This window comes from Coccinella septempunctata, chromosome 3 (genome assembly GCF_907165205.1).
Source record: "Coccinella septempunctata chromosome 3, icCocSept1.1, whole genome shotgun sequence".
Lineage (NCBI taxonomy): Eukaryota > Metazoa > Arthropoda > Insecta > Coleoptera > Coccinellidae > Coccinella > Coccinella septempunctata.
In genome coordinates this window covers 30,434,611-30,457,668 of record NC_058191.1, presented here as the reverse complement: position 1 = coordinate 30,457,668, position 23,058 = coordinate 30,434,611, and the positions used below count along the sequence as shown (strand labels likewise).

Here is a 23,058-nt window from a genome sequence, read left to right as displayed (position 1 = left end):
CGGTTTCCTTCACTTAATTTGGCAGGTCTCTAGACGCCTGTGACATCCTGAAATTTTAGCTGTAACTGCAGGAGGCCAATAAGTATGCCTGGAAGAAGTGGAAGAGTGAATGAATTCCCTTCATGAAGATATTCATTTTCTTGATAGGAAATTAATCTACAGATTCTACTTCATATATTTTATTTTATCTACCACCTGACCATAAAGTTACACTGCCAAAAAAATAAATATAGATGACCTACACTTGAATTCGTTGACTTCGTTAGTTTAAAAAAAAACGCCATTTTTGGATATTGCCAGATTTTTAAACACAAATTTATATTCAAGAACATTAACTCCCCTTTGGGAGAATCCTCTTCGAGATTTAAAAATGCCAGTTACGTTTAATCTTTAAGCAACAGTTCCTTCAGGATCATCAAGTCTGTTGCTTATTCTATGTGGAGCTCTCAAGTCAACAGTGCTCGAGTCACTTCTCGATAATGAGTTCGGAAAGGAAAAGGTTCATTGTGAAGTTTTAATCAATTCCTCCGCGAAAAAATCTTCAACCACTGCATCAGGTTTTTGCCGGCAGCTACTCATATAATTAATTGGATATCCGAATTGAAAGACATGAATCGTTATTTTTCACTCGAATTCCTTAACCCATGGAATTTTCTTCGATCAATTCCTATATTGCATCGAGTTTTGAATAAGGTTCGAGGATTCTTTTTGAATATAACGAGATGGGATCATTCATTAGCAAATGTGATATGAGAGGAATGTTAGTGCGAATTTCAAAAACACTTCGATCTGGAATTTATCGGAATATTCTCGGAAGTTTTGTACCAGTTCCTTCAGGATAGGACATAGCATTCAACTTTAATTAATTAAGAATGTTGTGGAATAAATTCTAATTTCCAATTGGCAGGTAAGATCATCATTTGAGATTGGAAAAAATCAAATAGACGAATAGATCCATGTTTTCCTTGGTCACAACATTACTTGAGAACTACTCAATCCATTCCATTTATCTTTTTATTCGAAGTTTTCATATACTCTCTAGAAGGTTCCTAAGGAGAGAAAAATCAAGAAAATTGTACGGAAAAACTCAATACGTATTAAACTTTGCTACTTAAGAATTTTTCTCTTGAAAGGCAATGATGATTTCAATGAAAATTCATGAGTGGGTCCAGGTGAGGCACCAGATTGTTCAGAATCAAGAGTCGAGACCAGTATGTGGCGTTGTAGTAGAAGTATAGGATTGATTCTTGAACGCCACGGATGATCTGGATAAAATTTGGTATGTGGGTCAGGTTGGGCCTTAGACACATAGACCATCGAGCTGCCTAGATGACGTAGCAATCGAATAGGAGATTTTTCTTCAATGGCTGAGACGAGATTTACTTCAGGTTTTTTTTTGAAAGGGGGGGTAAAGTTTAGTGCCACTGCAGTCTATTGTGACCCACCATCAGAGCTGATTCCATCACTGTGCCATCTGCAGCTCATCCTTCAGTTCTAGTGCTCTAAGGAACTCCAGTATCTGGAAGGGGTTAAAGGGAGCTAAATCCTCCTAATATTGTCTCGTCCAAGACATCCTTTGCTTTGACTTACAAAGTCGAGGCACTCTGTGATTAGGTGAACAGTTTCCTCCTATTCTCGAAAGAAACTAATCGTCAGTTTCTGATGAACCTATACTCATCATATGCTTTCTGAGGCGACAATGTCGTGTAAGAAAGCCAGGGAGGAGATGTAACTTGTTTTAACCGAGTTCCAGATACTTTTTGAAGTCATCCATTCCATTCGTTACTCCCATATCGGCTTTGAGTCGGTAACAAAAGAGTTCAATGCTTCGATAGCAGCTGCACTATTAGATTGGATCACTATATCACATCCTTTGAAGTTTCTTTCCAGGTTTATGTCTACACTCTACACATCTTTCGATTGCTAGTATATCTATCTGAAAAAAAAATCGAGCAAAAGCCTAACGAATGTGTGTATTACTCCTGCTGTTGTTTTTGAACTATCTATGTAAAATTTTATAGTATTTTCTTTGAGATTTTGGGTGCTGTATTTCCTTTTCCATTCTTCTTTTTTACATAGCATCGTGTTGGCATTCTTTTCAATAATAAACCGCTTTACAGTTGCAATCGTCGACTCATATCATGGATTATAAATTTATGTGTGAAAGACCCAGTGCTGTCATATGACCCCTAGCGACTGAAGCAGTTGTTGAGAATGATGAATCTTGCATTTATTTTACTGGAATTATGCTTTTCAAACAACTCGGCAGATTCATGCAATAAATAAAGCCAGATAAAGTTCCGCTGAAAAAAGAATTGTTTGTCGATGAATTTTCCTCTCTTGCTCTTGTGATGATGACTGAAGAACAGTAAAAGGAAAACTACAAAGGTTTAATGTTCGAACTGGGTACTATATAGAAAGGGCATAAAGTTTGGATGGTTCGATTGAAGGAAGTTTGGGAGAGGAATGAAAATTTACTACGTAACAAAATAAAAGATTATTCAGAATTCTGGCTGAGGTATGGGAATGCAAAATGCAGAAAGCAGGGTTGCTCAGGTCATTGGATTACCTGCAAAGCTCATTTGCTTCTCTATCTATTTTTGAGAAATGCAGTTAGGGCATGATGAAGAACTGTCCCAGAAAATGTGGGAAGTTCTTTAGGTTGCGTTCACAAACTCACTCTGAGCAAGCTCTGATTACTCGAAGCGTTCACAAACGTACTTTTAGTTCCTCAGAGTATGCTCTCTGAGCATGGCCATACTCATACTCTACTCTCGGAGTAAGTTTGTGAACACACCCTTAGTAAGTATCCAAACAACAACTTGGGAGTCTCACACTCCTGAGGAAGCGGTTCCTTGCAGTTTGTCTTCAAAGTGTTTTTCTTCTCCCACGGACGAAAAAAAAGTCGGTTATCGGCTTCTTGAATGAACGAGAAACCATTATGAATTTAAAAAAATATAAAATTGAAAAATCCGTTCATATTTTGCTTTGTCGATACAAACTGAAATCACGTTCGAAAAAACTTCGATGACTTTTCCCCACTAATCCACTGCCTTCCACGAGAGATCGATAAAGAGTTAAATGCAAAAGGTCGATCTATTCAGGTCGGATGAATTCACTGGAAGTCTTCGTTTGACGCTCAGATCCATTTTCGGTTGAAGTGGTAGTCTAGTAAAAGAGTAAAAGCCCATTCATTTTAGATGGAAGCATTTGTACGTAGGAACTTTCGATTTGTATTCAGGGGAACAGGGAATAAACCGCCAGTGAATGTAACAGTAATTATTTTCAAGTCTGAAACGAATGATCCCCGCAGTTACAACGAATTGGTGCACGTAGGGGAAAATCGATTAAAAAGATGAGGGTGCATTTTTTGCGGTACTCGTAATAATGAACGCCATGGCATATTTCCATAGTTCAATAATGATAGATGGTGTAGTGTAAGACGTTGAGGACATCACATATCATTCAAGTCCAGAAGAATTGTTCTAATTTTCACCTCCCATTGTTTAACCGCTACCTGATACAGAGTGCTACTGAGTCATTTCGAATAGCATAGAATAGATATTGATGAAAATTTCAACAATATGCCTTACCTTGGGAAAATCACAATGGCTTATGAGTTATAAATATTCTTACGAAGAAGATTGTGACGATGGAAAGTCCCTCTTTTTCGAATATTTCTGCTGAGAAGGTTTCTTGGAGAATTTAACAATTTTCAATGGTGCCATTATGCCCTACTAAAACACTATTTGGCCCGAAAATATACATTGTGTTTATGAGATCATCAAGTTGGACAAATCGAATTAATCAAAGCTCAAAATTTCCTGCAAAAACCCTATACCTAAGGTGAAAACTAGCAGAGTTATCAAGTAAAAACTTGCAATAAGGAAAGACAGCAATTTCGAACTACTTGATTAGCCTGTGTCTTCCGGAAACCACAAAATTCGATGTTTTAATGAATGAATTTTTACATTTCATGAATTGTTTATGAATTATCATCAATCCCTACAAACAATTCACTACCTATATTATAGGAACAATTCCTGAAATGCCAAAATTAATCATCGGAACACAAAATTGAAGTTTCCTTCTGTGGTTGGCACGACATCTTATGCCTCGTTGCAGAATCGCATCTTTTCCATCTGTTACGTCAATACCGTCCAATCAGAGCGTAGATCTACGTCTATCTACGAATCAGAGCACAGTCTGCTCACTCTCTTTCCTCCGAGATGTAATTCTGGAATTCTACTAGAGTCACACACCAATGTCACACACCAATCAAGCAGTTGGAAATTGCTATTTTTCCTTATTTCAAATTTTTTCTTGTAACTCTGAAAGTTGATGGTGATGTTCTGAGCTTTGCAGACGATACTGTAGTTCTGTACGAAAGTACTTCATGGTCAGACTAGAAGAGGGTAGTGATTCGCGACTTTGGTCGAATAGCAAAATGGTTACCACAGAGTTAACTTACTCTCAATCAAGCCAGGGCAGTAGATATTGGTGGCATACACTTGTATGATGAGTTAACGATTCCGAAAACATCCTCTGTAAAGAACCTTGGCATATTAATCGATGAACATTTAATTCTTGAAAGTGATCCATAAAAAAAAGATATCCTTCCCCACCAAAGCACTTTATGAGTTGGCCATTGAGTACCTGATGTCAGGCAACTCTTTGTACACAGGATCATTTTCAATATTTTTGAGGGAAAAAAACGTGTCAAAAAAAAGCAGCATCAACACCAAACAAGAGCAATGGCACGTGCTTTTGGACGTCCAAGATCAATTAAGAGAATCGGCCAGAGCTGCAGTTACATTGCCCCCAGAATATTTGTTTTAGTGCCCCAAGAATTAGAGAATAATTAATACATACATCCTATATCTACTACATAGTATAGACCGAAATAAAAATGGTAATGGATTATGTGGAAAAAACCTCCTCGGCAGAAATATGCAAAAAAATTGTCAAAGTCATAAAATGACTTTGCCAATATGCTTTCACATCTTATCACATTGATTGTTGTCGATGTTGAAGATAACCTTAATTATCCATTCATGCTAATGACTAAATTAGAAACGTTTTCCATTTTTGGAATAGAGCTTTGATCTCTGGGCCTGACGAAGGTGAGAAATAAACCACCGAAACGTCGCCATAGAGATCTAGGTTTTTATTGTTCCTTCAACCGATATCAATATTCTTAATATTTATATTGGAACCAAAATTTTAAGAATCATCTTGATGCCAATATATATTCATTTCAACTCATTTATTTATCCCAACAATATCAGGAGAGTTTCAAATGAGTATAAAAATAATTTTAAATATGATGAAAAATATATTCATAAAAAAGTATAAAAAAATTGAATAAGGTATCCACCAAAATATAGCGTGTCACTAACTCAAAATCCTCCCCACTTTTTAGCCGTAAAGTCAGGTTATCATTTCAGTACCTTGTAGCGATAAGTGAAGAATGTAATACTTTATTCATCATGAGTCAGTGACAGACAAAAGTCCCTTCTGGCACCCACTGCATTCGTATAGTGAACCTATATATGGTCTACACTCCCTTTTTATAACATTATTCAACTCCGTACTCCTAAAAAGTAACAACGCTTTTTACTAATAACATTCCAGAATCATATCATGAAAGTTTCCCCGCTTCAGAAACTTCAATTGGAGTGTTTCAACTCTTTCTCTAAATAAAAGGGACTTCTTAACTGAAAAAGACATAAAAGTTACATCCCAAGCACTTGTTTGCGAACTTCCAGAGGAAACTTAGGACTTTCTACTGAAATTCCGTCTAAATACAAAATATACGACGAGAATTGAAATTATGCGAATATGGCTCAAAGGAGAGCACTACGTAGTAGTTTCAGTTGAATGCATCAACATGCGCTCATTTATAATATATATAATAGAATTCATGACAAGATAAATGGTTGTGAGATGCCTTGCATTAATTAATGAGACTTCGGTGAATGTACGAAAAGGGATACGAAAATGTTTATGAAATAGTTAACACCGACAGTATATAGCACATATCTAAACCAACAAAGTAATAGGACCTTTCAAACAAATTTTTTCTTTTTTGCAGGAGATATGTTTGGTTGTTTTTTTCGGTGCGGAGTATTTGGTACGCCTATGGTCAGCCGGATGCAGATCGAAATATATGGGTGTTTGGGGTCGACTGAGGTTCATACGAAAACCCATTTGTATCATAGGTAAGTAGACTATTGTTATTCTCTTTGTCCATTTATGGTAAGGTGATGCCCTGACAGCTAAAACCAAAAAAAGCTTCTACTTTGAAGTTTGGCTATTTTCACTTGCTCTGAAATCTTGGCACGAGTTGTCGCAGTTGTGAAATGGAATGTGTAATTGAGGCGACAAGTATCAAAATTAGTATTTTCATTAAAATAGTTATGAAAGACTTGTTGACTCCATACAATATCTAAGAATTTTTAAAGGAAGTTCCTCAAACAGAATCGTCGAAATATCATTACTGGTTTATACTATACTTACCGTGGATGGTCTATAAGTCTTATATCAATAAAATTTCGCCCCATATTTATAGTGAAAAATTTTGGAGACATTCTGAAATAAAGGTTTCGTGACAGGAAAATCCTGAAAGAAAAAGGGATAATCAGCCCCCCAAGAACTAATGAGGTTTAGTTTGAAAGTGAAGAAGGATGTAATTGGAACATTAATTTGAAAATTATTTATTTTCTGTCAAGATATCAATGAGCACTAGGTAATTCATATGCTCTCATGGAACATTCATTTCAGAATTTCTCAAATATGGTATAAGGAACCTCTACCCAAGACCATATAATTGTTGTGAAAGTGAAATAAAACATCCTGATTTCCAAATTTGACTGTCTGTCTCATTCGATACCTGCTTAGATCAGATCCTCATACCATTAAAACAGAATTAAGTATCTTCTTCTATGAAACAAGTCTGAAGTGCAGCATTGCTCTCTTAAGAAACTCGAAAGGTTTCATCTTATTTTTGAATTGTTAATATTTCGACTCAAGATATGCAGGGTGTGAATGAATAATTGTGAAAAAATTCTAGGGTTGATTCCTTGCAAAAAAAATAGTGTGGGTCCTTCATACCTTTCCTTTTTTTTGGAGCAGCGCCTGCTTAAATACAGCCCCCTGAAGATGGAACCTAAATATCCATTTTTTACTTCCTTAGAAACCAAAAAACTGACAGAAATGAAATTGAGCAAATATTCTAAGGGAGCGAGAAGGAAATAAAAAAATTGTCAGCATGCATGATATCCGCCGACTAGCTAAATTTAAGTTCAAAGATATTTCGAGCTTATACGTAGCTGTTGATAAATAATTTTTTTCAAACCATTGCTTCCAGCATGAATTTAAAAGGGATTTTATTTGTTCGGACTTAATCAAGCTATGAAAACTTTATTTTTCAATTGTATAATATGAATAAGGAAGAACGTTTCTTGCGAAACAAAATTTTTGCCCTCTTAGTCCCATAGACTAAACTCTTAAGGTACCACCTTTAGGGCCACCTCAAAAACAGTATAAATATTTACATGAAAGACCCACATTTCTAAAATTTCTATTGAAAACGATTCACCCCTTTTCTTTCAATTTCTCGCAAATATCCATTTACACCCTTTCGTGATATTTAACAATAATACATAGAAAAGTCAATTCTGGAATTGAATAAATTGTTTTTTGATTTTATGAGTTGCGATTCTGTTGGTGAAAATAAAAAGATGATATATAAATGAAAATTGAATTCAACGGATCGTAACAATACATTCAAATAAGTTAAAATATAAATAGTGCTATATCTCAGAAGCACAAGTTGATATCAGCTCACGGTAGAACCGGCAACTGAAAATATTCGATCAATTATACATATCCGACATTACACTGTACCAAATTTTCAAAAAAATCGGGTTTCTGAAACGTCTGTCAGGCCATCCACCGGACCATGTTCATACAGATGGTTTATTTATGATTGTAACATCGCAGTTGGCTTTGAATTGACGCCCACTACGATCATTTAAGAAGATACTGTATGTTCAGATCTTTTCAATCATTGATTACATTCGATGAAATTTTGTTAAATGAAATGTTGTTGCAATACTTTCAGTATTGAGTCCATACTTAATTTTGAACACTAGAAAAATATCAATTTCATAATTTCTCTGACTATTCTTTGTCTACTCATCATCAATCTCCAAAAACACTGAATATTTGCAATTGTTGGTAGACATCGATGAGAATAACTAAATAAAAGCTCTTCCTCACGTTCATGTCTTGTTCGATCCAATCCCTACTGAAATTTTCCCATTTCGCAGACTTAATAGTTGTCGTCGCATCAATGATTGTACTTACCCTCGGTTCAAATGGAAGAGTTTTCGCAACTTCAGCCATTCGAGGAATACGCTTTCTTCAGATTCTCCGAATGCTTCACGTGGATAGACAGGGAGGCACATGGAGATTACTCGGCTCTGTGGTTTTCATTCATCGGCAGGTGAGAGGAAATTTTTTGCATATATTTTATGAACAGGTTGATTTAACGTGGTGAGAGATTTTGTTTGGGGAAAGGCATATCTTGGGTAATTTGGAAGATAAAAACTGTATGTCACAATTAATAAGGAATCGTACTATCACGAAAATGCATGTATTGAATCCCAGCTATGTGAAGCTGGCACACCCAAATGCGAATTTTGAAACAAAAATTTCAGGGTCGTTTGTCCATCGTAGGTCCAGGTTTATCCACCTTTTTTTTTCATTTGTCCAGGCACCGTTTAAGAGATATCGGAAAAGAACTTTTTTCGGTTCATTTTCTGAGCAGCACAACCAAATCGCAAAAACTTATTTTTCCGCAATTAGGGTTCTCTGCTCAGAAAATGCACAGAAAAATTTCTTTCCCCATATCTTCCATACGGTGCCTCGATGAATGGAAAAAAAATTGACAATCATGGATCTACGAGAGACAAACTATCCTGGAATTCGAAAAATCCTGAAAAAGCCTCGCCGAGATGGATGAAATTGTCAGATTTATTACTAGAAGAGTTGCTCTTTCAGAATATCTATCACTTTTCCATCTACGGTTACTTTTATTGAGAGATAAACGACTCGAGAGCTGACCTTCGAAAAATCCTGAAAAAGATAAGTTCAGTTAAAAATTCGTCAAGACCGAACGGTTGCACCTAGATGGATGAAATTCTCTCATTTATTACTAGAAGAGTTGCTCTTTCAGAATATGTATCAAATTTCCATATACGGTCACTTTTACTGAGAGATAAACGACTCGAGAGCTCACCTTCGTAAAATCCTGAAAAAGATGGGTTCAGTTAAAAATTCGTAAAGACCGAACGGTTGCGCCGAGATTCATGAAATTTTCAGATTTATTACTAGAAGAGTTGCTCTTTCAGAATATGTGTCACATTTCCATCTGAGGTAACCTTTACTGAAAGATAAATGATTGGAAAGCTGCCCTTCGGAAAATTCTGAAAATGGTAGGTTCAGTTGAAAATTCGTCAAAACCGAACGGTTGAGCCTAGGTGGATGAAATTCTCAGATTTAGTACTAGAAGAGGTGCTCTTTCAGAATATGTATCACATTTCCATCCATGGAATTTTTTTATTGAAATATAAACGACTCGAAAGCTCACCTTCGAAAAATCTTGAAAAAGATGGGTTCAGTTGAAAATTCGTCAAGAACGAACGGTAAATTTTTGATTTCAATATGTATAGAACTTCAAATGTTGAATACCAACTAAATAATATTTTGTACGATATTATATTATATTGTATTTTATTTAAAAAAAATGATAAACAAAACTGTAAATTAAAAAGGCTGAAGGACCCTAGGTCGATGGCCATTTGTTTAAAGACAATAAAGAACTGTTATATATAGAACTTCAAAAATTATATAAATCTCAAAAAAGTATATTAACAGTAGCGTAGACAACATTCATATAAATTAGGCTAAAAAACTGAAAAATTGCCTTATGTAATTTGACTAGCTTTAATTTCCACATCACTTTGGTAATATTGGATTTTCACACCGTGATGCAGAGCATTTTCTTTTGTCGGTATGTCACTGGTACAGGTTATTCATTTTTTTTCCTAATCCCTTGTAAAAATGTGGAACTAATATGCGCAAAATGAGTTTGAGATTTTCTACGAAAAAAGGTCAGCCTTGTGAGGCTTCGAAAAAGGCACATTCTTATCCTTCAGATAAACAGACCGACATGTTGAATGATAGACGTGATGTTGACAGTGAAACAAATTTGAATACCTGCGCGAACGAAGCCTCAGCCACAGCCAAGTTAGCTGTGAATGAACATTCAAATTGTCGAGTTAAGTTCAGTAATTGGAAAAATGAAGGGTTTCTTTCAAGATTATTCATTCGATAATCATCAGACAACCACGGGATTGTAATCCACAATGTATTTAAATTTTGATAGGCTTCAACTGCTACAGGTGACTGGTCATCTGCTTAATATCTACAACATCGATGGTTTGATGAGTGAACAACTCTTGTGTACAGTGTACATTGTTCTCATGCGCTTACTATGAAATGCAGATTAAAAATGGAAATCTTATAATTTAAATTTATTACTATCAATTCCAGAAATGTGAAGAGTATATTCACTCATAATCAAATTCGTCTTCCAATAATCATTATAGTAAAATATTCGAAAATAATTCAAACTCATGGGAAAATGAATAGAAGCGATCTTTAAATAAATCTAATTTCTGGACTTATTGGGTGCCACATAGGTACGCTCATACTTCAGTTTCTTCACGAACACAACCTAACAAATAAGCAGAACTTAATCTGGCACTGACATTTTAAGAGCATCATCAAAGATTATAGTCTTAATCTTTGAGCATCATTTAATATTCACTGCATTTGCAATTATAGTCTATAATCTTTGAGCATCATTTAATATTCACTGCATTTGCCCTGATGTCCTCCCCTTAGAATCATTTTATAACCTCGTGTAGTAAACAGATGGTGCAAGGATCTAAATGTACGTCATATTTTCGCCAGCATTGGGAGACAAACGCGGCGTTAAAAGTTCAACGTCATGTGTTTGAACTTCAGGCTTAATACCAGACTTTCACGGAATTCTTGTTTTCTAGCGTCGGTTCGCTACTAGCGTTGATATTTCACACTTAGAAATAATCTAAATGGGTTTGCTGAGATTTATCAAGCGGATTTGTGAGTCGCTCTTTTGACTTCTCGAAATTTTTCACTTGAAATCTCATCAAGCTAACATGCGTACCAAATGGACAAATTTTCAACCCTTGTCGTTAAGAGGATATTTAACAAACATTACCTAGAAATTGAGGGTTCTAATTCAACTCAACGATTTAATTCACCCAGTTTAAAGATGGAATTTCGTTGGGTATTTGTTTTTAAGCTCGATACGTTGCTACTCTCGATGTTACTTCTAGTTGATGTTTGTCAGACACTATTTCAACTATTTCAACGACAAGGAATAAAATTTGATATTTGGATATGTAACTTAATATACCCTTCAAGAATAGCTATCTAATCTGACTGCTCAAGCATATTTACAACAAAAATACAGTCTTTGATTCACTGAATTGTATGCAACTTAGACTGGCACTGTATGTTTAGGCCCGTTTGCACAGTTCAGGTTTAAGCCGTTTTCAACGGTGATCCTAGATCAATTTTTACAGTTTCGTTCAATGGTGGCAACTTGAATTGGTCTTAACTTTAAAATCATCTCAATACTGGACTGTAGGTTCAACCGGGCCAAATGAAATAATTTCAAATCTTACTTGGGTGTGTAAGTTGTTTGAATTGAAATTTTCTCATTTTGGATTGTATGCTTGATTATAAATAACAAGTTAAATTCTGAATAGTAGCACTATAATTGATGCCAGTAACTTGGTTACATTGGCAAGTAAGTCTCTTTTCCCAAATTTGTGGCAGATGAGTCATCATTCATTCGCCAAAATGAAACTTGGTCATTTTTAATTACTTCATCTGAAATTCTTTAGAGTTTTCACCATTGTATATAAGGATTACCTGATTTTTTTTTATTTATATTCCAGGAGCTAATCACAACCCTCTACATCGGATTTTTAGGCCTTATATTCAGCAGTTATTTCGTTTATTTAGCTGAAAAAGATGCCGTTGGAGCGGATGGAAAAAATACGGGAGATTTTTCAAGTTACGCTGATGCATTATGGTGGGGTGTCATCACTGTGACCACCATAGGATATGGGGATACAGTACCGAGGACATGGATGGGAAAGATAGTGGCCTCCTGTTTCAGCGTTTTCGCGATATCTTTCTTTGCCCTTCCTGCAGTGAGTATTGCATTTTTAAAATATCAACATCTCGATTGATTCTGTATATTTCGGTAAACACATTTTGAAGTCACTGCTTGGGTGAAATATTGATCGAAAGGAGATTGCTCTGTTGGAAATAACAGCACTAAACAAAAAAGTATTTGTACAATTCAAATCCAATATCATAAATCAGGTTAATTCTCAACTGAACAATATATTCCTGCAAGTATGCCTAGTTACGAAAGATGAACGAAACAAATGGAAGTTGTGTTTCAATGATTGTTTTTCATAATACATACTCATGAGTTTTTATCTTAAAATATCATAGTCAATGGAGCTGATTGCCAAACTTTCTAAATGATTTCTTCGTTAATAATATTCATTTTGCGATTATTACATTAACATAACATAACATTAAGTACCACGTCTGCCACCATGAAAGGCCTATGTTGCCAATTGATTCACTTCAAAACTAATGTTTTCACTTGGACTGATAGTTGTATTTATCCTCAAAAAGATAAAATCGAAGAAGCAGAAATCATGGCCTCTGACTTTTGTTTTAAACAATCTTTACTGTGAGGTTTTCATGATTTCAAAATATGCATATTCAATATTTGCGTGGCAGACCCTAATTGTTCAATTAATGACAATCTGAAGATGCACAGAAAAATGGCCTGCCTACATGGTAGCATGCGATGCAAAAATATAAAGAAAAATGTAGGCTAACTCATTTGTTCGTGTGTGCAACTTGAACTGATGATTGATTATGCTGAATTAGATAAAAATCGAAGAGGCAGACATCCAGACTGCTTATTTTCCGAAGGCAGTCCATTTGAATATAACCTTCTTCTCAAACTCTACACTAGCTTCAAATGACAAATAAAAAATTGTACGGTACCTCGCACGTTATTATTTGGCACTTGCTCTCATTTCGTTGCCAAATGGTTGCCAAAATGTGGTATGATACCTTCCGGCCAGTTTCATAATCCAATTTGAAAAGTTACTTCAATTCTCCAGTTTCATTTTTAGTAGAATTACATGAAGCTTTTAAATTAAAGGGACTTTGTGCTTGATAATGAAACTAACCGTTAATGAGGGTATATTTTGTAAAAATATAACTATAAATTGTAATTGCTGCTTGTTTAAACGAGTTTGTTATGAATATTTTGCCCAAGTCAATAGAACATACGTTCGCTAAGATACAATAGGTCGTCGCCTTTAATGTATCACCTTATACACTTCGAAATCAGTGACCAAAATAAACTTAGGTAGAGAAAAAATTATTCACTATAATGCTTCTTTTACAATTTTGCAACCATGTACAGGAAAATGCATGGCACATTATGTTCCTCCATCTCGTTGTGTTAAAAAGTTGTAGTTCAGGTATCAATTTTGTGTACACTGAATAGGGAGTCTTGCAATCTTGTATTGCCTTCTCGATTTTCGTCGTTAAGAGGATAACAACAAGAGGTAGACACGGATAAATTATTTAGGGCCATTTTTTTTAGATTTTTTATCCAGCCACTAGGAAATTCAATCGACTGAACAAAATCGGTTTTTAGTGTTCTGAACATTGTTAGGTATCTATCAAAATGAAACACGAATAAATCATATACCAAAATGGCAATCCGCTTCCTTACTACAACTTTTTTTCAATCCATTAGTTAAATAATTCAAAATAATCTACCAGCTTTCAAAATGTTGAACGAATATATGAATAATTTCAATTAATTTAATCTCTTACCGTGAAAATATAATAACACAGAGGCAAATATTCTATGGTTTCCGTACCAACATAGCCAATAAAGTTAATATAGGTTATAATAAAGAGAGTGTAGTTGGACCAACAAATGGATCGCCATTGTGTTTCAACATTGGTTATATTATATTTTCATTGATCCATCTGCTCAAATGAATTAACCTTTTCATATTACGAATATGAAAGGCTCTTGAAATTCATGATTTATTCGGCTGCAGTTATGCTTTCTACCAGTATAACTTTCTGGCCTGTTTTGTCAATATGACCTACCTGTTGAATTGCACCAATGCGCAGTGTGGGATACTAATGTCAATGGAATCAACTATTTAATGGGTCTATTCCTGAACTAATTCATTATCCAATTAGGATCTATACGCTGTCGGCCTCGATTATATTATGTATGAGTACCAATCAATATTTCTCCCAACCATTTTTGTCTTTGATTCTGATCGCTTTGAATATACAAAATAAAGGATGCGACAATTTTAATGATCAATATACATTTAGTATATTTTTTGGGAAAATTCCTGGGAAACAGCTCACTTTTCGGTGAACCACATGCTCCTAGGTCTAGCCCAGGTAACCAAATCTCATAACAGTTATGAAGCAGAAATGTATCCCGCGCTTCTTGTTTCATAACAGATATATCACACTAAGGGAGAGCGCCCACCAAAGTAGCGTAACACTGACATGGCGATGCAAAATAATTACTGAAACTTCACTCAGATGTACGATATCTGAAAATTATGAATCGCCTTTGTCATGTATGTGCCAGGTCAGTGCTAGGCTACTTTGATGGGCGCTCCCACTAAGAGTACAAATACAGGGCGCTTATGTAGCAGCTATGCTCCTATGTCCGCCTCAAACAAGGAACATATCTCATTTCTGAAAGGAGCAAAAATAGTTCAAACATGGATCTTGCAAATATTTGTTTCATGGGAGATCTATATGTATTACCTTCATGTGTTATGTTTATTATGTTCCATTTGTTATTGAGAACGCTTCAACAAAAATATGAAAAATTATGGAAATTAATATAAACTATAACATTGAACTCGAATTTTGATTTTTCAAATAGTGTGTTTTTATCAATCATTGTTGAAAAGAAAACTCAAAAACCTCTCACATCAGTTCGGTGAGGTATGTGAACGAATGAACTTATGTTCAAAAACAATATATACTCATCAAATTTAGATTACAAAATTGAAACCGAAAGATTAGTGCACACGTTAATAGAACTAGAAAGAATAAATTACATCATGCAAACTGCTGGGTTCATGGTTACTGCTCTCCAAGAAAGATTAGGACAGGTCTTTCTGGTCTTTGCACTTTCATGCATTCCATAAAAAGATTAATCAACAGTTCACTAATATTTTAGCTTGGGTCAAGAAGTTTTTAGAAAAATTGTGTCTATGTTATGCGTTGTGAGAATGAGAAAAATGCTATGCATATCCTTCTGAAGAAAACTCGAAATATATATGATTTATCCATTTATTTCCACATATGAGGTACATGCAACACGCGAGGAAATAACCTATATCGAAATCTACACCAAACAGGACATTATTTATTCAAATATAATTTTTATATGCTGGAGGTAATAAAAACAGCTTATTATGTTTAATAGGACTGCTATGAAAATACGATAAATGATTTATTGACCTTCAGTTCGATAGCCATAGCACATTCTTTTCAGTAATTCACCATTTCACTGGAAAATCACTATGACACACATGACACATAAATAACTAATCAAACGTTCAATATCTGCACTTCACTTCCAGTAATCCACTATTAACTGACAAAACGTCTAAATGATAATAAATACATATCAAAATGACAGTATCAATAGCATTTCTCACCATCCTCCATATTTCTTGTTTTACAGCGCCCTCGGCGATAGTTAAGACGCTTATTTATGGTGTCATGCTCTTTTCATGATCTCAAAATGATACATGGCAAATAAAGAACAATGTTACAAATATGTTACGTAGATATCATGGAGCGGGAACATGAAATTTACAGAATGTGGATGTAATTTGGATACAGCACAGTTACATCCCAAATGTCGTCTCAGACACCTAATGGTTACAGAAGAATAAGACATTACAAAGTTCTTCATTCGATCTCCCAAATATCAGACATCTTACTAATCCTGATTTGTTTTATCTTGAAATGAATATTAGCTCCCTGAAGATGAATATGAAAGCTGAAAGCTAGAAGATATTAACCGATCGAGATCGTTCGATTCTTATTCTCTCTATTCTCTATTCATTGGTCTCTTGGTTCCTTTTTCCTACTATACTATTCTAGTTCAGCTGAAGGAGATATCAACCACAACTAAGTGATGCCAGTGATGGTCTGATGGATTGAATTATTCGCCATTGTGAAATTGCTCGAAATCAGATCTGAACGCCAGATTATCACGAATCAAAGAGGGTAAATATTATGGAAGCATTCAGCCGGAAAATTCAGTGTGATGCAGGTCCCACATGGTGAGGGGAGGATTAGTTAAAAACGTTTCACTCGCCGGATTGTTCCGTGAAATCATTAACTGGACCCATTACAAGCAGCGTTATTGTTTGGCAGATTGTTAATCGTATATTTCGCTTTGTTCTTGGGAAATCTCTGCGTCGTTAGGTGCTGTTCCTGGAATTTATGGCCTAGGGTGAACCGGGAAGTTTTCGGCATCTGGGAGTAACTAAGAATTTCATCATAAGAAGTTTCCTGGTCTTGATTATCTCCATGAACATATACAAGTTTCGGGGTTCATTTTGGAAGTAGGGGGAGTGAAATTCTTCCTGGTCTACTTTTGGACTCTTTTTGGGGTTTTCCGTTGAAATAAACTGATTTTTAACATGACAACTCCCCTTGATATGAGGAGAAACTTTCACAATGTTGGAAATGAGCTTCTCGGTTGGTTCCGGGAGATGAAAGCTGGTAAATGGAGAAACAATTTTTTTTGTGGATAATAATCAAGAATAGCCGTACAAAATATAAAAATAATCAAATAATCAAGATGATGAAACAGATATGCTGACAGGAAACAATTTGGAAAGAATAAATGCTTCTTGCAACGAAGTTCGCAGATATAATAACTTCAAGAGTTATTAGACGAACAAATACTAGCATCATGAAGGGGACAAAATAGTTTTGAAAGTGGTGGCATTATTCTGAACAGGACGACTAAAGTAAATTATCCGAAGAACGATCAGAAAAAATTAAAATACTTATTCTTTTCCCTTTTTTATATCTGTAATAACAAAGCTTGCCATGAAAAAAGTGATGATATACGGTGCAACTTCAAATTTCAGTTACCATTTACATTTTATGAAAAGTGTGTTTAGCGACAAAACGATAACTCATTGAGAAAAGACATAGATGGATATCACTCAAGTTATGTTTACGACCAATTATGTTAAGGCGACGTTTCGTTTATTTTTATAAACATCCTCAGGGCACTAGAAGAGACAACAGAGAACTGTAATTAATGACTCAATTAAAATATGAAAGTTGTAGGTATAATATTGTGACTTGGTAAAATCCACTTGCCATCAGTATCCCTTCACTTACAGAAAATATATACTTCGTTGCTCATCAAATTCATTTCAGGGTATTCTTGGTTCCGGTTTTGCTCTCAAAGTGCAGCAGAAACAACGTCAGAAACACTTCAACCGTCAGATACCTGCAGCTGCAATGCTGATACAGTGCTTATGGCGCTGTTTCGCAGCAGATAAAAGCTTCAACTCCCTGGCAACTTGGCAGATATATTTGAATGACACCAACGAGACACCACTTAATACTGCCTCTAGTTCAACAAACTGCAATATCCCACTTTCGAAGGTGAATATCCATAATTTCATTTTGATAAAAAAACCTGTGTTTACTTGAGATGTTGAATGTTCATAGAAGCATCGATATTTGTAGCGTTTTTCAGGGATTACCTGCATTAGAATGCTTTCGCAATGCTGCTCGATGATATGTTAGATGTTTTGTTCAGTAATAGGACATCTTTTCATTGGGAAAGTTTGAAGGGTTGATAACTTGTTGCAATTGGAATGAGATTTTTAATAGTTTTATTTTGAGAATACTTTTTCTGGTACTATAATGTGCGTTCAAAAAAATTAGTCGTCAAGTGGGCTATGGAATTTTGAAGGTTTCAAGTTTTGTAGTTGAACATAAGCTTCTTCTGTAACATTTTTTGATTGATGAAACTGTAAGGAAGTAAGTAAGCTTTTCAGACTCTGCTATCATTTCCCCAAAAATTTACCAAAACGAAAATCGCGCTAGATCACTCTGTGAATGTTGTGTTATAAAACACCTGAAAAATTCCAAAGTCTTCTCGATATCATTAATCGAACCAGCTAAATTCAAGTATCCATATAAATACATAGGCCCTACATACAGGGTGTCCAAAACTAGGGAATCAAACGTCTCACCACAATACAGTGGACCAAATATTTCTCGATATTATCCAACTTGATATTTAACTCTTTGTTAAGCCTTCACTAAGTTCCTTTTAAGGGCAGATTCCGCATAGATTTCAGCTTTTTACATTGTGAAAGCTAAGGTGTGAGCTTACAGAATATTAATTTTATCTGCAGCCTAGTTGAAATAAGGCGAAAACTAGTTCTAATGAAATATCAAAAGTACCTACTATTCAAAAATGTAAACAACACAGTATCAATATTGCTCAAAGCAATTTCTGATGATCCTGAATTTTAAAAGGCAAAATTTCACAGCTGAGTACACATACGTTTGCGTCTATTCAGGAAGGCTTTTTTTCAACAGAAGGCAGAAGGTAGAACTGGTCAAAATCAAGCGTTTCACCAAAAATCACATATACAAAACTTTCAGAAGGACAAAATTGAAAATAAAATTTAAAATGATTACTGAAAGAGATCCTAATACGACCCTAGACCGTTTGTTAGCTGAATTATCGCAAAGCAGTGGGAAAAAACTCATCTCCTGATTCGACCATGTGGTTTCGTAAAGGATATTGGCTCGTTCGATATTTACGTGGTATTGAAAATGGAAACTTAGGATTGCCGAATTGTTCTCATTATTTTTTAGTAACTTACACGAGTTTATGAAATGAAGAGACTTAGGACACAAGTGTAAAAATGGAATAATACTTCAAAATCTCACCTATAAAATTCGTCTGAATTATTCACGAATTTTATCACAATGGGCATCACAATCTTCTTGTTCGAACATTCCAACAATCGTCGTAAAAATGTATGAAATGGGGAATATCATAGCATTTTTTCGACATAACTAACATAAGCATTTTCAAGAAACTGACACGATTTTCTACTTTTTTCACCCTAAATTGGACGATACAACAATTATGATGCTCTCAGAAGACCTGATGCATCTAATCCGATGAACTTGGTATTGAACCATTCATGGTCCAGCCATATGTTTATGTTTTGTTTCGATTTTGCGATGCCCGAGTCACCTTCCACAGTACCGTACTTGAAATTCGATGAAATTTTGTCGAACTTCAAGGGGTTGTATATCAGCCATCTTGGGTATTTTATATAGACAATTTTTTGTTAAACGACTTATTTTGATTAGTTCTACCTTCTGTCAAAAAAAAGCCTCGCCTTTGAAAACACCTGCATATAGATTTTTCTTCTCCATTGAGAAATTCCTATATGTTGGTTTTCTAGCGTTGCATTTCCTTATTACACGCTAGAAAACCAACATATAGGAATTTCGCAATCAATTCAAATGAAAGAAAATGGAACTTCTTCACGTCCACCAACAAGTTCACGACAAATTCTTTTTCGTATTTTGTTAGGAACCTATGTAATCATTTATATTGAATGAGGCACATCTCTCAGGTATATCCTCTAGTCCCGATCCTGTTCACTTCATCATATTGAAAATTATTTATAGAGTCAATACTCGAGAGACTGATGGAACATGCTGATCCCCAAGGATATTGGCTCTTGTAGCCTAGACCATTCCATCAATCCATACAATCCTTTCGGTTGTAGCAAAGTGGGTAAACATTTTTAATGCATCCCTCTGCTGCCCTGGGAATAAAGTCGGCTTAGAGCGAATAATTCTTAGAATTAATTTTTCAGTGCTGCTGAAACCAGCAGCTTATACTTTCGGTAATAGAGTTCAGCAGTTGTGAGTTACTATTAGAATGATCAACGAAACCGGGCCCTTGAAATACGTTAAAATTGGTTTTCTTTCCATCTTCTCAGGCCTTTTTGAGGGAACTTACCACACGCTGAATGAATTATAAAGGGTGAATCATTGACATGTACATTGTTGATGGTTCAACAGAAGGTATAGGTTCCTCCCAACGAATAAAACGATATAGTTGTTCCTTTTCCTCGTTATCCGAATGGAGCACGATTAGAAAACTGTTGACGTTCAAGAATACCTAAATGTTTTAGCAATTAATTATGTGCTAGGCAATTTTGTTTGTTAGATATAAAATAACGTTATAGATTACTTAATGGTGATGAGGAACGTTTTCGAATCAAGCACATAAGCTGCAATAATTTAATTTTGAAAAAACAAGATGATAACATTTCAAATAATTCAAAAAGACGGTATCAAAAAAAAACCAAATTTTATTATGATGATATTTAAGTTATTGAACAAAATTGAATTATTTTTCCACCAGAATTTTAGTAAATATCGGGAGTCAGTGGTGCAGCCAAGATCTTGTTTTGGGTTAGTTATCGATGATCTATGAGGAGAAGAATAGTAGCTTGTGCTATTATTGAAGGACATTTACAACATTTGAAGCGTTTTAATTCTGTTATGATTGTTATTTGTTTTCTGATGGAGTTAAGTCTTTTTTTTTCTGATTATGTTCCTTGTACCTTTGTTGAGTATAAAAATCGAAAAAATGTTCCCGAAAGATTGGAGAAAATAATCCTAAATTATGCAAATATTCAAATAACTCCTATCCCTAATAAATTTTGCATCATCAATAGGGAATTCTCCTCTATTTGGGTTATCACTGCATATGCAAGTTTAAACTGAATAATTATGAGTTTCGTTCATGATTCATTTTAAATGCACCGTGGAAACTATTCAAAATCATTCTTCAAATACGGGGTTTTAAAATTTAAATCGCTTGGTTTCAAGTTTACGATTTGGCCTACTAGAAAATAAAAAGAATAATGTCCGATCAGCTGGTTTATGAAACGACAGCTGTTGATTTACAGGCGCGTACCTACTGGCGAGCCTCAACTGCAACCGGCCAGAAAAATCCCATAAAATTTTACGACCTTCCTCGTTCGTCGCAGACTTCATAGACAGTCATCTTTGTCTATCTCATCATCAAGATGATGTATTTGATATCCTCTATTATCAAGGCATATTTCAGTCGATGTTGCCAACCTGTGCAATTGACATGAAACGCTTTAAATTTTAAATACCCATTTCTATTTCCATTTTTAATTTTTTTTTGGGAGAAACAGTTGAAATGTGACGTTTCAAAGTTATTCCATAAAAAATACATCATTTTCATCAGAAGGGGTATTCCCTATTGTTCTACGTCAACCAAGGAAAGGAATTACTTTACTGATGAATGCTTAAATTGCTTAAGATTTTTTCAGGAATTGGTGGAATTCTGGAAATATACAGTACAAGATATGTTTTCAGAATTCGTATGAGCTGGATATTCTGTAGGAAAAAATAGTCTTCGAGAATTATACGATCTCATATGTTTAATTTCTACCATATATTCTAAAGGAATCGTTATATTCAAGTCTGACACGAAACAACAATGTTAAACTGTGGGATTGTTTATTAATGAACGGTTTTTTTTGGCAACAGGCGTATACACTCATGATTTGTAACTTCATTTCATTCACATTAGGAATCGTCATCAAAATGAAATGATATTTGAAATATGTCCACACTGCCACTTATAATCATTCAGTATATTATCAAAACATTTCATATAATATTCCGTATTTTTTCATGGTATCCCGGAATAGTAGACGAAGTGCCTTGCATTATATGTCTCAACACTAGAATATGTTCAATGTGCCGTCATTAGATAATGCTATAGTTATATGTCCTAGGCTAGTTCTAGATTCAGTGCTTGATGTTTCGGTGTTGAGTTTTTATGGGTTGGGTCAGTCCCTCATGTTCCAGGTCGCTAAAAAGGCCTCAGTGCTTAAGAGAAGGAAATCTAAGAACAGAATGGAGAGATCCGACACCTTGGCTGGCACACCTGGAACGCCGCAACAAGACGCGCCGCCACAACAGCACTTGACGGCCGCGAACAATTCAAGATGCGAAAGCGAAACAGACATCATATACTACATGGAAGAGCCAAAAGCAGGTGAGATATATCTGAATGATGTGTACTATATCATCATCATCATCATACAGATACAGCCCTCTGTCTCCACTCCCTCCGGAGCTGACGGAATAAGCAACTACGACGACGTAGAGTAGCAAAGAGTAGAGTAGGTACTTACTTTCATAAAGATTTGTGAGGTCAGCGAAAAAATTTAATATTATGCACCTCGGCCAAAAACTTTCTATCATCATGCCTGTCCTTGGTACATAAACAATTTCAGTATTGTTTTTGAAATAATTTGTGAATTCCTTCCTGTCAATCTCTGATGATGCGCCTCAAATAGCCGTATCATAATTAACTTTTTTTTTGACATGGACCGAAGAAAGTCCTCCGAAAACATTTTGATAAAAAAAAATTGAAATTTGAAAGCCATCAAATAGCCTTTGAACGGGTTCGTCACTTGAAGCAGCCGGTACAACGGAATATTTGCATTTAATTCAAACAACACGTCCGCCATCAAAATTTATCGTGCCTTTCATCAATGCTTCACGATCCAATCGAAATATTTTCCGAAACCTTGTATAGATCAGGTGTGGTGGTGATGAAATACTCATAGTCAAATTCCCGAAGCTCGTGTTGCAATATTTTATTCAAGAGTAGAGGGTTTGCTTACAAAGGATGAATACCTTGGCTTG

The 23,058-nt window shown here is 35.2% G+C and overlaps 1 protein-coding gene across 1 annotated transcript in view; it reads left to right on the top strand.

Annotated features, from left to right (window-relative positions):
* Positions 1 to 23,058, top strand: part of LOC123309672 (potassium voltage-gated channel subfamily KQT member 1) — a 100,514-nt gene that overhangs the window by 61,546 nt on the left and 15,910 nt on the right. Inside the window, exons 6-10 of the mRNA XM_044892884.1 lie at positions 6,095 to 6,221; positions 8,334 to 8,509; positions 12,078 to 12,335; positions 17,689 to 17,919; positions 22,213 to 22,402. Of these exons, the coding sequence (XP_044748819.1) occupies positions 6,095 to 6,221; positions 8,334 to 8,509; positions 12,078 to 12,335; positions 17,689 to 17,919; positions 22,213 to 22,402 (982 nt within the window). The remainder of the gene's footprint in view (positions 1 to 6,094; positions 6,222 to 8,333; positions 8,510 to 12,077; positions 12,336 to 17,688; positions 17,920 to 22,212; positions 22,403 to 23,058) is intronic.